This window comes from Mytilus edulis, chromosome 2 (assembly GCF_963676685.1).
Source record: "Mytilus edulis chromosome 2, xbMytEdul2.2, whole genome shotgun sequence".
NCBI classification, from domain to species: Eukaryota; Metazoa; Mollusca; class Bivalvia; order Mytilida; family Mytilidae; genus Mytilus; species Mytilus edulis.
The window spans coordinates 95,389,018-95,403,515 of record NC_092345.1 but is presented as its reverse complement, the minus strand read 5'-3'; the positions used below and the strand labels follow the sequence as shown (position 1 = coordinate 95,403,515).

The window sequence follows — 14,498 nt, the reverse complement described above, 5'->3', positions numbered from 1 at the left end:
TTGTAAAACAGGTCATCCTTCGATAGTTGACACCAGTATCAACAAAAATCTGAGTGTTAAAAAAAAATCAAAAGCCTGATAAATACTATAAGATAAACGATAACAAATATAGCAGACAACAGCCATCGTCTACCGCTGGATTACAGGATAAGCTATTATGAAATCATAGTGTTTTTTTATGACAATTAGAGCGACAAATATCCACAAATATCCACAAACAAGACGAACACTTCCAAAACTTTAACTTAAACTGCGGTTTAAACCAACAACCGATACTCTTCAACGTTTAATGTTTATAACGTCAAAGATTTTCGGTCCCTGGAGTACCTGATTTATGAGGCAAACACGTGTTATGCACACGTAAATCATGTTAATATCTTTTTAATATCGCTTTACAAATCAATTGAATGCAGTGACACTTGCTATAAAGTTGTCAACACGACCAATTAAAGTCAATTAAAATATCAAATGTACTCCTTTTATCATGATGAGACTATAAAATAATTATCAGAATAATATGCCAATACAAAAAAGTTTATATTTGCAAATATAAATCTATGATAACCATTCACTTTTCCCAGAAACAAATAATGAATTTCACCGAAAAATTAAGTATATAAACAAATTAAAGGATGTGATATGATTGCTAATAAGATAACAAAAATCTATATGACACCAAATTTCGAAGATGTTAGCAACTAATAGATCCCCGGTGGCGTTCAACAATGATCAAATCGACGTTTTCAAATGTACACACTCTTATCAATTGAATCTGTTTGAGATAAAAGTATCATATACTTGTTAGACACAACTATAAATGATAAAAGGTATCAGTGCATACAATTAGGGGTTTATCAAAATGTGCAAAAAGGAGTTAAAAGACTAAAGACTATAAACATATGTGACATTACTAAGTGATATTAGCTGTTAGTAAGGAACGATCATGGTAGTATTCTGTCTACTAGTGCTGACGTGTGGAGAGGGATTAAAAGTAGATTTGCATCTCACAACAATTTCAACATATGCTCTTTTTTAAAAGTGTTTTTTAATATTTATCTTAGTTATTGCAGTTTAAACGAAAACATTTTCATCCATATATTTTCCCAATGAAAGCAGCCTTTATCAGTTGACATGTACATTATGATGGAAATCTACTCTTTTCAAATATCTACCTTAATTATCCGTAGAGGTCTTATTGACCTATGTTAGAAGAAAATGAATAAGTAAAACGTTTGTCGTATATAGATCGTATTCTCTCTGATCTATGACCGATTCCTCCATTGTTTTTTTTCACTTTTAGTAAAACAAAATTAGACCAATGCCGTGCATTTACATCATTTACAACATCAAAATTTGTTTGGTCAATACTTTGTTTCGTTTCTTATGGTTTTGATTGATTATTGATAAGAGTAGTAAATGGTTGTTTGTCTTTATAGTGATTAAGATTATAATATAACATTGACTGATGTACCCCTTTTTTTGGACGTTTTTACTTATTATGTCTGTTTCTTTTGTTCACACATCATTGTCAATATAATGGAATTTTATAAAACTGTATTACAAAAGAAGCTTTAGCTAGCTATAAAACCAGGTTTAATCCACCATTGTCTACATAAGGAAATGCCTGTATCAAGTCAGGAATATGACAGTTGTTGTCCATTCGATTGATGTGTTTCAATTTTTGATTTTGCCATTTGATCAGGGTTTCCTCAAAGTTCAGTAATTTTGTGATTTTATTTTTTGAGACGAGCTTTGATACATTACTAAGTCACTTGCCATATGATTTATGACCTAAAATTGACCTTTCAATGTGAAGTTTAGTTTTTAGGTTTATGACTAATGGACTACATCTCCTTTCATTCGCAGAATGTTCCAATACTATGAGGAAGCCGTCCAACAATGTGAATTTTTCATTTTAGCATTGTGATGAATTATAATCATGTATGATGAAAATTAAGCCGGTATGACGTCCATTGATCCATTGATTTGATATCATATTTTACAAAATAGAATGAGTAGTGTAAAATGCTATTAAAGTACCCTCTCCGTATGATAAATGAATTATTTGGATTCATGGAGACATAAGTAGATTGAGATGATGTTAAGATAAGAATCATTGTTATTGCATCTATATGTATTTTATATGTACTTGTATTGATTGTATCAGATCGGGATGAATTTCGACAATTATCTCTCGGTTGGACTTATTTCATGGATTAAGCTTTTAGTTGATTAAAAATCTAAGGTATAAATAAAATGACGTCAAACAAACATGACCGGAGAGGAAAATCTAAATGTACTTTTTTACTATTACTGTGATTAAACTGTGGTAGTATGCGGTAATCAATATTTTTATCATTTAATTTGATACACACATGACAGATTTTTAGTCCATTTCAATAACAAAACTAATTAACAGCATCCTGGTGCATCTGTACTTTCCTCAGTATGTTTCGCTTTCATTAGATTAAAAATTATGCAGAATTTGCACTGTTTTAATGATTGGTAAAAATGCGTATTGCAAAACATTTACTTATCATTTATTATATCAACTTGTCAATTAAGATAAAATTTGTACTACTAAAAATATATAAAAGTATATTTTTAATTAAACCTTGCAAAGATACTAATTTAAATGCAAAAGCATATTGAGAATTGAGAGCGTAGAGATCAGTTTTTGGTCACATCTAACAGAAAATTGATGAAAGTAGCATAAACTGCATTTAGATTAAGTAACGACCATATTTATATACCTCGTCTCCAGCAAGGGTATGGAATGTAACTGCTTCCGTTTCGTCGCAGACACAATCGCAAATGTCGGTTTCTCTTGTCAACAGTTCCGGTGTTCTCTTCGTTGTCTGTTTCGTCTTCAATCGATTCCTTCTCTAGCACGTATTTGTTGATTTTGCCTTCCTTTTCCAACTGAAATTAGAAATGACATGAATAAATTCTTTAAGGAGTACAATAGTAATGCATGTATTTCGCCTTCTAGAGTATTATTTAAAAAAATAACACGAAAGGAATGACAGAAATACTGCAAGGTAAAATAATGATGGAATTTTAGAACTGAAAATTAAGCTGGTTTGGCCTAATTGCGATTTCTAAGTGGGCGGAATAGCATTATGTTGTTCGATTTCTAAAATGTCTGCATTATCTCCGTAAAAAAGACTTTAAATAAACAACAATCAATCTAACGTTAACATAAACATTCAGATATTGACAAAATCTTGGTTTCAGTCTAATGGAAATATTCTAATGCAAAAGTTAATGTTGAAATAACATGATAGCTGAATTTAAATATCACCAAGGTGCTTTATGATAACTTTTATATTGTGTCTCTTTTATACACTCTAGCTTGCCAATTCACATCAGCGCTACAGTAACTGTAATTTTAATTGCAAAATTTATAGCAAAACGGATCCTTCGAAATTGTAAGAAATTTGGATTACGGTGAGTATTTTAAATCAATTAAACGTGTAATATGAAAGAGATATACATTTGCGTACCAGGTATTCTGCTACATTTTCAGAAGTGGATAACTCTTGATTTGACTTAAAATGAATTTTATGAGTAAAACGTTTTCAAAAAAATCTATTGACGATCTATTTATTCAAAATAGCTTTTTATTTAAAAAGAAAAATTATGCAACCAATTTGTTGAAATTTATAATACCATTTTATCAATTATATTGCAACAATTTCATTAAAACGTTTAAAATAATACAGAAGGTCGAAAAAGGAAACAATTTCAATGAAAAAGAACGCCGTTGTAACGGGTTTATGCAGGTTTTTGTTTTCCATTCTGTAATTTTTTGCGTATTTCTAATTCCAAAAGGTTGATCATTCATGTACCAATCAACCTTTACAGTTATTATCGTTAATTCGTTCAAAGTTCAAAGTAAAATATTCAGTATTTTATTTACTTTAAGATGCAAATGATACATTTTTGTTTAAACTTAACAGAATTATTGAGAGGAAAAAGGTCGAACTTTATATAATCAGCACTGTGATACTGTATTTCAGCGCAGCGGGAATATTTACAGATTTTTCCCACATAAAGTAATTTACACAAACTATGAAAGCGATTTTATTTTAAACAATCAGGTAACTGATATCATTTTTCACGAAATGATCTTAATGTTATCAGAAATGTATTTCCTAAATATAATCATTAATATAAATGTTAGAGATCACACTGTTCATAACTGTATTTGAATGTTGTTTATTGTGTGTGTTTTATGATGGAGGTAACTAGTATAAAAAAAAAACAATGTCTGCATAATATGTTGGTGACCCTATTTAGTGAAGGGGCAAAATTAACGTTAATTCCATACTTCGATCCAACACAAAATAAATAAATAAAAACCAGTATCATATTTAAAGTTTAATTAGAAAAATTATTCCTCAACAATAATATTTCCAGCAAGGGAAAAGCATTGGCTATTAAAAAGGTGATTTTACGTAGACACAATTCGTTTCTATTGCTGATTTTATAATTCTGTTTTATCAAAATAATTTTGTTTGTAATCTATGTCATTTAACATAAACCAAACCCTTTTTTTTTAATACTAGTAGATAATTTTCAAATACGTATGTAAATGTGCTTTTGTTGCAAAAACCCATGTCACCTTTAAAGAGACGTTTCTCCTAAAGGTCTTATACGCCCTTTCGTTTTGTGCCTTTCTGATTTGACTGATTTTAGTTGGAAGAACTCTTATATGTATATACGACGACAAATAAATTAAAAAAAAACATTTTAAATCTCCATTAAAGAAAAAACTAAAACAAATTATGGAACAGATAAATCATGTCTAGTTTATGTAAAAATTATTGAACGGCGCCAACTCATGTTTTCTTCACCTCTGGGGACAATGTCATATCCGTTTACATGAATCAAACAAATTTAATCATGTTTAGAATATCGTGACCAGAAAAGCTAAGATAGTTTGTCAATCGATTTTGTCATATCTAATGTCTTAAGAATGTCAAATGTGTTTTTTCAAGACAAGCAATAGACTTGCGAATTGACGTCTAAAACGACATATTAATCATCTCTCTTATATCTCTAATTGAATTCCAAATCTATTGTTTAAGTAAAAGTTTAATATAAATAAGTTAAAGAGGAAGGCGATGACAAACATCTTAAAAGTGGGATGTATAATAAGTCATGCCTCATATATGGTTTAACATCCGATAACGGGTATTTTACTGGTTTCTAATCAAATATTTATTTACAGGATTTTTACCAACGTTTTAACGTTTACAACAGACGTATAATTTTTTTTTTTTTAAATAGCAATATACATATACATATAATTTTGGTACATGAAAAGTAAAATCACAACATTACTGAACTCCAAGGAGAATTCAAAAAGGAAAGCCCCTAATCAAATGGCATTATCAAAAACTCAAACATATCAAACGAACGGATAACAACTGTTATATTCCTGACTTGGTACAGGCATTTTTTTTATGTAGAAAGTCGTGGATTCAACCTGGTTTTATAACTAGGTAAACCTCTCACTTGTATGACAGTTGCATCAAATTCGTTTAAATTGACAACGATGCATGAACAAAACCGACACAATAGTTAGAAATATAAAAATTAGGGGCACAACAGTCATCATTGTGTTATCATCTTAATCATTTTGAAAACAAACAAATGTAACAAAGAAGCACAAAAAGGCATGCATCAAATTTAACAACCTGATTTTGCTTTTTTATTATACGATTATATTTATCTACGTAAAATCCAATCATAAAGGATTGAAAGATTTTAAGAACTGGGACAGAATCCTTACCCTGAAAGACACATGGTTAAATTAACTTTAACTCTGACGTAGAATCACGCGTTTGACGTCGCACAGGTAACACATTTCCAATTCTGATTTTTATTTATGCATTAATTTTAACGAGTAAGGAATGAAAGAAATATTTACCATTGGGACTTATACAAACAATTAATCAAAATGTAAGGCGTTATTATATTGCTATATGAAATGTACCCCTAGAACTAACTATTTGGTAGCTTTTGTTCTTCATACTTGTATAGTATAAATATCATGACTAATGTTTTAGAAAATTAACAACTAAGTGAGTTACATTAACAGGTACGATAGCCACCTCATGGGTTACGTGAAATCTGACGTTCATTTCATTTAAATATATTCGAACTTCTATGTTCGTCGAATAATTTAATATCTTATGTCTGGAAAAGTATAGAAATTAAGAACTAGTTTTTGGTCAATCTTCTTCGTAGGAATGTCTATGTGGTATATGTCCGTTTAAATTTCTATAGACTTGTCCATTAACGTACCTGTGACTTTAATTAAGTGTAAAAACAAAGCACCGCAAATTTCTGCATTGAGCATGATTAAATGAAATATTGTAATTAATATTTTATCAATTTTCTTCTTTTGTTTTGAAAACATGTTAAGAATAAACGAGTCATCTTTACTATCCTCTGGGATTATATTAATGAGTTTTTATTCTTAGTCAATTATATTACTCGGTAAAGTTCAATCTATAACGTTATCAAGGGACAACGAAGAAAAATACGAAAGTATGTAATTAATATCACTATTTAATCAAACACAAACTAAAACATTAAGACATTTCCATACTGTCATCTCCTCCAATCAATATTAAATTAATTGTCATGTGACACTCAAATAGCAGAAGTTGGTGTTCGAACGGTATCAGAAGTAACAAATTTATATTTTGATCATCGGTAATAGTCTTTGAAAGAATTATCTGATCTCTTATATACTTTTCCATAGAGGATCACATAAGAGTTCATTCCATTACACTGCCAACATTTTCATGTAGCCATAATTTTGTAAAGTACATGCAAATAAAATGCGTATATATATCATACTTTTTTCTCGCAGGAACTTGATTTATCAAATTAAAAATGTTGGGTTTCTTAAAAGTTATTCTATTGTACTTGATATACCAAAAACATTATGCAGATCGTTTGTGGGCACTAGACACAGCTGTCCTTTCATTTTGGTACTTTTTCTGTTTTAGTGATATATTATATCGTCTTCTTTTATTTCCATTTAAAGATGCACCTCACATCAATGATATTTTTTTATTCATATATTGACGTCAATCCCCAAAATTTCCTTTTAACCATGTACAACATAAAGGATACATGTACTGCTGCCTCGGACCATTTATGATAGTGTTGTGCATAGAAACTCTATTGAAACTATTGACAGTGTTTTCTCAATTGTAGATATCCGTTTCTATGAGTCAAGAGTTTGAATGTCCCTTTGGTATCTCTCGTCTCTCTTCTACATACTACTTCTAACAAAATTTGTGAAAACTTAACGTATAGATTAATGCAAGATATTAGAGTGTCGGAGGTCTTACTAGGGTCGATTACCAGTTGGTTCTTACCGTTAACTTAAAAATTGGTAATTGCTAGTTCTCCGCGGAACTTGTGAGTTGGAGCAGATAAGTACTAGTCGATTCAAGTGAGACTAATTTGTTCGGAAAGGATAACGAGTCTTCATCAGGACTGCATAGTAGCTTGTTAATTAGCACGTTCTTATGATATATATGAAAAATAAACTGAACATACTTTTAAAAAGCAATCAAATCTGTAAGTGGACATTATCAGATGTGTCACCACATCTTTATAGTAAGTCTATAAAATTGTTTACATATATGTTAAATAAATATCTATTGCACAAGGGAAAACCATACCGTTGAATTAATTGCATTTGCACTAGTTCATCCAGGGAACTGGAATAGCTCACCGTTATGCTGATTGATTATGATTTGTATTATACTGTTGTCACTGTACTGAGCTAACTAAACTATTTTTGATCAGCAACTGTTATAGCAGTAGAGGCTAATAATGAGTTTACGGGTTTTTGACAAGAGATATAATCCCATTTTCAAATAAACCTCGTATACTATGCAGAATGTATAAATATGCAGTCCCGTCTGACTGATTTGGAGTAAATTATAAATGCGTGGGAAACCAGACTCGTCTGAATGAAAAAGCCCTTGCGAATGCACTGTTTGTTTGTGTTAGATGTCTTATTACACAACCAATCGTTTTGAGGCTATTTACGTTAAAAGAGGGAGGAATGATACCAGAGGGACATTCAAACTCATAATCGAAAAATATATTGACAACGCCATCGGCATCTTAAAATTCAGTTTGTCAATTCTTCCAGATTTCGGCAACTCAGAGACTTAGCCAATTTAAGGGTATAAGCCAAACATCTGTATTTTTACGAGATTTTAATCAACTCACTTTTTGTAAAGATACGTATACCAATTCTTTGAAGAAGTCAAGATCTCTTGTATCCATGTATTTCGGCCTTTTTTCTTCTAAATGCTAAAAAAAAAAAAAGGAAAGCACGTTATTCCAATATATATTCTAATATATTTATGGTTTTAGATTTTTATTCTAAGATAACTATGACTAAGATAAACTAATCAAACAGCACCACTCAATAAAAATATACATCTATAAATTATCATATGGTCTAAAAAGGTAAACAAACACATCACGAAAAAGAAACGTGGAGAGACATCTCTTGAGGCGAAAAGAACCGACTTTATTCTGGAGTCCTATGATAATAATACATTCAACATAATCTTACTTATTAAAGAAACTTTACGCTGTTCATAATGCCTTTACTTTTGCCCCCCCCCCCCCCCCCCCCAAAAAAAATGAAATCGCTCTTTAATATTAAGTATGATTGAGGTACTCTTTTACTCCACTAGCCTTGGTTAATCAATATGTAACGATGTTGCAAGTACAATTACATCTGTTTACTCATCACGAACCCGGCAAATGAAAATTACGACAAATCGACCATGTATATGCAAATAAACACAAATTTCTAATGCAATTATTTTGAATAAATGGTTCTGATTGGATGATAGTAAGCGTAAAATTTTCTATCTCCTTGTCTGTAACTATGGAAGCCGACATTTTGAATTGCTGAATGTATTGACATGTAATTTCTACAATAATGAGCGAAAAAACTCACATGTTGCACTTAAAAATCTTCTTTTTATCAAATTTATTACATTCTGAAGCGGCACAGAAGCCAGAAAACGCCCAGTGTTTATGTTTGACGCCGGAAGCATACCTATGACGTCTCCTAGTGTATGGACCATAAAAGATAACATCTTTTCGCGGAATTTACTTTAATGAAGATTTTACACTGAAATAATGATTGAAATTTAATTATGAATTTGTTTTGCATTAGAATAGAGATAACTGTATTGTATTTGAAGCTTCGCAGACGTCCATTAGTAGTTTTACTGTCCAAATACCTGTTTGCTAAATTTGCGACAGTAAAACTACCGATGGACGTCCTTAAAGCTTCAAATACAATACAGTTATCCCTTAAATATAAAAAAAGAAGATGTGATATGATTGCCAATAAAACAACTCTACACAAGAAATCAAATGACACGTACGAACATATTGCTGTGTTTTTTTTTAATCTCTAAGAGAAAACCTCCAAATTAAAGATCAACACCAACAATCGAAATTATATGTCTTTCAATTTGAGCAATCCGATGTCTTAAAAATTAAAAAACGCAAAATTCATTCTCGTAGGTTTATACATGTTGGAGCTTTTCTTTAATAAGGACAAAACAGGTTTACACACAAGTCACAGATTATGTAGGAGGACAAAGGCCTGTGACTAACCAAATCAGAAGGTTTCTGTGTCCTGTGAAACAGATTCGACAATGAAAGCCTGTGATTAACCAAATCAGAAGGTTCCTGTGTCCTGTGAAGTAGATATAAAGACTAAAGCCTGAGATAAATCAAATTAGAAGATTCCTGTGTCCTGCAAACAGAAACTAAGATGAAAGCCTGTAAATAACCAAATCAGAAGGTTCCTCTGTGTCTTGTGACACAGATACAAAGACTAAGGCCTGAGACTTACCATATCAGTAGCTCTCTCGGGGTCAGATACGAAGACAAAAGCCTGTGACTTAACATAATAGTAGCTTCCTCTGTGTCAGATAGGAAGATTGAAGCCTGTGACTTACCATGTCAGTAGCTTTCTGTGTGTCAGACACGAAGTAAAAAGTCTGTGACTTACCATATCAGTAGCTTTCTGTGTGTCAGACACGACGACAAAAGCCTGTGAATTACCATATCAGTAGCTTTCTGTGTGTCAGATACAAAGACAAAAGCATGTGACTTACCATATCAATATCTTTCTGTGTGTCAGATAGGAAGATGAAAGCCTGTCACTTACCACATAAGTAGCTTACTGAGTATCAGAAAGGAGGACAAAAGCATGATACTTACCATGTCAGTATCTTCCTGTGTGTCAGACACGAAGACAAAAGCCTGTGACTTACCATATCAGTAGCTTACTGTGTGTCAGATAGGAAGATGAATGCCTGTGACTTACCATATCAGTCGCTGTCTGTGTGTCAGATACGAAGACAAATGCATGAGCCTTACCATATCAGTAGCTTTCTGCGTGTCAAATATGAGGATGAAAGCATGTGCCTTACCATATCATATAAGTAGCTTTCTGTGTGTCAAATACCAAGACAAAAGCCTGTGACTTACCATATCATTAGCTTTATGTGTGCCAGATATGAAGATGGAAGCATGTGCCTTACCATATCAGCAGCTTTCTGTGTGTAAGAAAGTATGACGAAAGCATGAGACATACCATATCAATAGAGTCCTGCTTGTTAGATAAGAAAATGAAAGCCTGTGACTTACCATATCAGTAGCTTCCTGTGTGTCGATGGGTATTGAACAAACTGTTGATATAAGTGTTACAAAGGCCAACAAACAGTATGTAACAGTCATCATGTTGATCTCCATTCTACAATAAAGGAAATATGATATTGTTACTTTTATACCGCCTTCCTTTTGTTTACACTATATCAGTTTGTAAATAAACACATGCTGAATTTGGGATTTAAGAGGGAAATTTCTGCTTCATTAATTAGGTAAACTTGTGAAGTAAATTCTCGACCAATGATTGATAGAGAACAAATGTATGAATTTCAAATGTTTTTAAATGAACATCTGTTAACGTCTGGATTCATGTAACCCTCAAACTTCAGCCTTTTGTTAGAAATTAAACAGGAAAACCATTAGGATTTGAATATTTAATTCACATGTCTTAGTCGAACTAGTCGTTACCGACCCTTCATATTTCAACGCTTCAAAATTTCTCTAGTTCCTTTATTATAATAAAAACCTGTTCATTTCCGAAAGTGCAAAATAGAAGGACCATCAAGTAGACAATTTCTATGAAATTCCTGGTACAATTAAAATTTAACACGTGCTATAAACGCAAATCACAAAATTAGCATGATGATGACAAATCTGGAGATCAACAATCATGTAATGTACGTTAATTAAAGTTCTCGGTGAAGATTAAAGTGGTCTTTACGCCTTCAGGTTACAAAATCAAACTCTACAAATGAACACTTCACAGTCTTTTTTTCCTTTTACAATTTATCCTTTGAAGTTTTAGTATAGATTAGCAATATGAATTCCCAAGATAAAGGAGTGTGCATTTTAATAAAACAAAACAAAAGAAGTAACTTAAGGGTGTTTTCGTTGGTTTGTATTTTGTAGTTCATATGTTTTCATCTACACATGAAATGCAGACAGATTTACTACTAATGAGATAAACCTGTAGCAGTATAAAACTGAAGCTGTATTCAAAATAAATATCGGGTTTGGCAGACTCGCATTGTATTATGTTCAATGCCATAACAGGGTCTTCAGAAGTATCCAACTATTGGTTACAAATATCTACATTTTGTCGATCTTTTAAGTAAGTCGACATTGCGACCTTAAGTTCTTTTCTAATTATATACCCCGTGAACCTTAATGCGTCAGTAAAAGGAAAGGTCTTCTGGAATTGTCAAACTGATCCTTCTATTTCGTAAGTCTACATATTTATAGATTTGACTCCTCATTTATTTGTTCCGTCCCTAATGTGCCATCAAAATCGGTTATTTGACGTTAATCAAACAAAACAACTGTTCAAAGACAATTTTATCAAAAATACTTTAACAAATATAAATAAAATACTTATTTGTCAGCAGAAAGATTAAGTAGTTATAATAATCAAAAGTAATTCAGATTGCGTCTATTCTGAATTGCGTTTATTAATAAGAAATGACCTCTTTTATTGCATGTCTAGCCGAAGTTAGTTGGTATGGTTGGTGCTGATAGATTTTGTTGAAGAACAAATCAAATTATATCCCTTAAGTGTAAGACAATACTATTAAGCACTGATTAACTAGTAGAAGATTAAAAAATGTTTCGATCACTTTGAAAAATAGAGAAAAAAACCTGAATAATTAAGGAGTTCTCGAGAAGATTCAGGTGTTAGACTTTATTTCAGTGAAGTTTTAGAATGAGAAAAAACATTACAAACAACTCAAATTAACAATATATAGGGATCAAAAATGGAGTACAGACATTTATGACTATGTAGACTTCTTCAAACCATTTAGCTCTACTTAGTTGATACAACTATAAAGATGTATCCTTTATGATGTAAAGGTAGACTTATAATGTACACAATTATATGTTTCGAGATTGACACAATTATTAAGTTCAACTCTTGGTCTGATAGTTGAAAAGGATATGTCATGTGTTTCCCCCTTTTTAACAAGATTTTTCAATATTTTTGTTTCATGTGGTAGTCATTGCTTCCAGTTGTGCTTTTAAATCTCATAATAATGATTTCGCATTGAATATTTATGAAAGATAAACAATTCAATACTAGATAAACAAAGAGCAGTCAATTTTACTCTTGAATGTTTCTGTCATGATTGTAATATTCTCAATAATTACGTATGTAGAATATTGGTATGTCTGTTTCAGTATTTGTCATTATTGTATAGCAATATAATATTTCCCACAGAAAGTAACCAACAGTTAGCGTGCAATAAATAGAGAATAATACATGGCAAAATCCGTATCATATGTCGTATCATCCCGAGACATCAATATCAGCCCAAGGACCTTTAGGCCCGAGGGATGATATTGGTCGAGGGTGATCCGGCATGTGATACGGATTTTGCCATGTATTATACGCTTTATCATATATTTCAACAGAAGAGTATTATATAATATGAACTGTTTTCTGATCCATAGCACTGGGTTACCTTCAGTTCTACTTTTGTTTGTTTAAAAGGCCTTTACAGAACTGCTCAATTACTTATCCGAAGCACCTGGGTTGCCTTACAATTTGCGTGCTGTTGTTTTAAAAATATTTTGTTTATTATTGTATTTATTTATGTGTTTTGTATTTTTTATAGTTGCATTTAGTGTGCCAAAAAATATGAAAACTTGACGTTCGTGACGTCACATACAATATGAAAACTTGACGTTCGTGACGTCGCATACCAAACAATGACGTCATTCATAAAATTTACCTATTTTGAGGAAAATTTTTCTTAAGCAAAAAAAACAACAACAAAAACTGACGTTATGTTAAAAAAAAAAAAAAAAAAAAAAAAAGAAGGGGTGTGATAAAGAGTATGCGATAAAGGGTAGGGGTGTGATAAAGGGTATGCAATAAAGAGTGCGCATCAAAGTTGCGCGATATGGATTAAACAGCAGGCTATTTATCAAATATGCAAAACTACTGTATTTACTACTAAACATATGATAAATTCCAATATTGCACTAGCGCAATAAATCTTCAAAATTCATAACGTCATCAACGATTTTTTTTAGTTTAAACCAATTTTACTTTCAAATATTATATTGCTATACAATAAAAGGGTTATTGCATGAATATTGGGGAATATTGCCCTCGTAGAACATATATTGCACTCGCAAGCTCGTGCAATATAACATTCTACTCGGGACAATATTCCCCAATATTCATGCAATAACCCTATATCATACACATACAATTCCATACTTGATGAATAGAATTGTCGCAATCCTACATTGCTTCAATAGGTGGACCTAGTCAAATCTTAAATAAATGACTCACATATTTTTTTTTATATATTGCCTCTACCTGTGAGTGGATATTGTGTGAAACTTTTTGACCTGTATAAGCGAGTATGAATTATCTTTGGATTTTTTCTTTTCAAGAATAAAAACGAGTACTACTTATGAACTAGAGACCATATTTCATGCGAGACCTCCCGAATTACAGCCCAAATTCAGAAGGTTCTTCATCTTGAGATTTACGGTGACCCTAAAGGTATCTTCTTAATTCTATGATACATGAAGCCTTCAAAAAACTGCATTATAAGCCAATGATATGATGAGAAGAAAACAATGTTTTCTAAAGAAAGTTCATAAAAGACAAAACTTTATGTAGTATGGAAATGAAGTTACAAAATATGCAAATTCTTGCAAGCATTAAGTTTTCCGTATAATTTTTGTTATAAGATTTTATCGTTTAACATTGAACATTCCATGTTTGGAAGCGTTGGTAAAATCTTTGCTGATAAAATCCGGTGATGTATGAATATAAACGGATCAATTCACTTAACGTG

General features: G+C 31.6%; 1 protein-coding gene across 1 annotated transcript in view; it reads right to left on the bottom strand.

Moving 5' to 3' along the window:
- The window catches only part of LOC139513532 (uncharacterized), a 31,682-nt gene that overhangs the window by 1,417 nt on the left and 15,767 nt on the right, over nucleotides 1-14,498 (bottom strand). The window contains exons 2-4 of the mRNA XM_071302133.1: nucleotides 10,729-10,834; nucleotides 8,272-8,355; nucleotides 2,754-2,922 (exon numbers count right to left, since the gene is read on the bottom strand). Coding sequence (XP_071158234.1) covers nucleotides 2,754-2,922; nucleotides 8,272-8,355; nucleotides 10,729-10,833 — 358 coding nt within the window. The 5' untranslated portion in view covers nucleotide 10,834. The remainder of the gene's footprint in view (nucleotides 1-2,753; nucleotides 2,923-8,271; nucleotides 8,356-10,728; nucleotides 10,835-14,498) is intronic.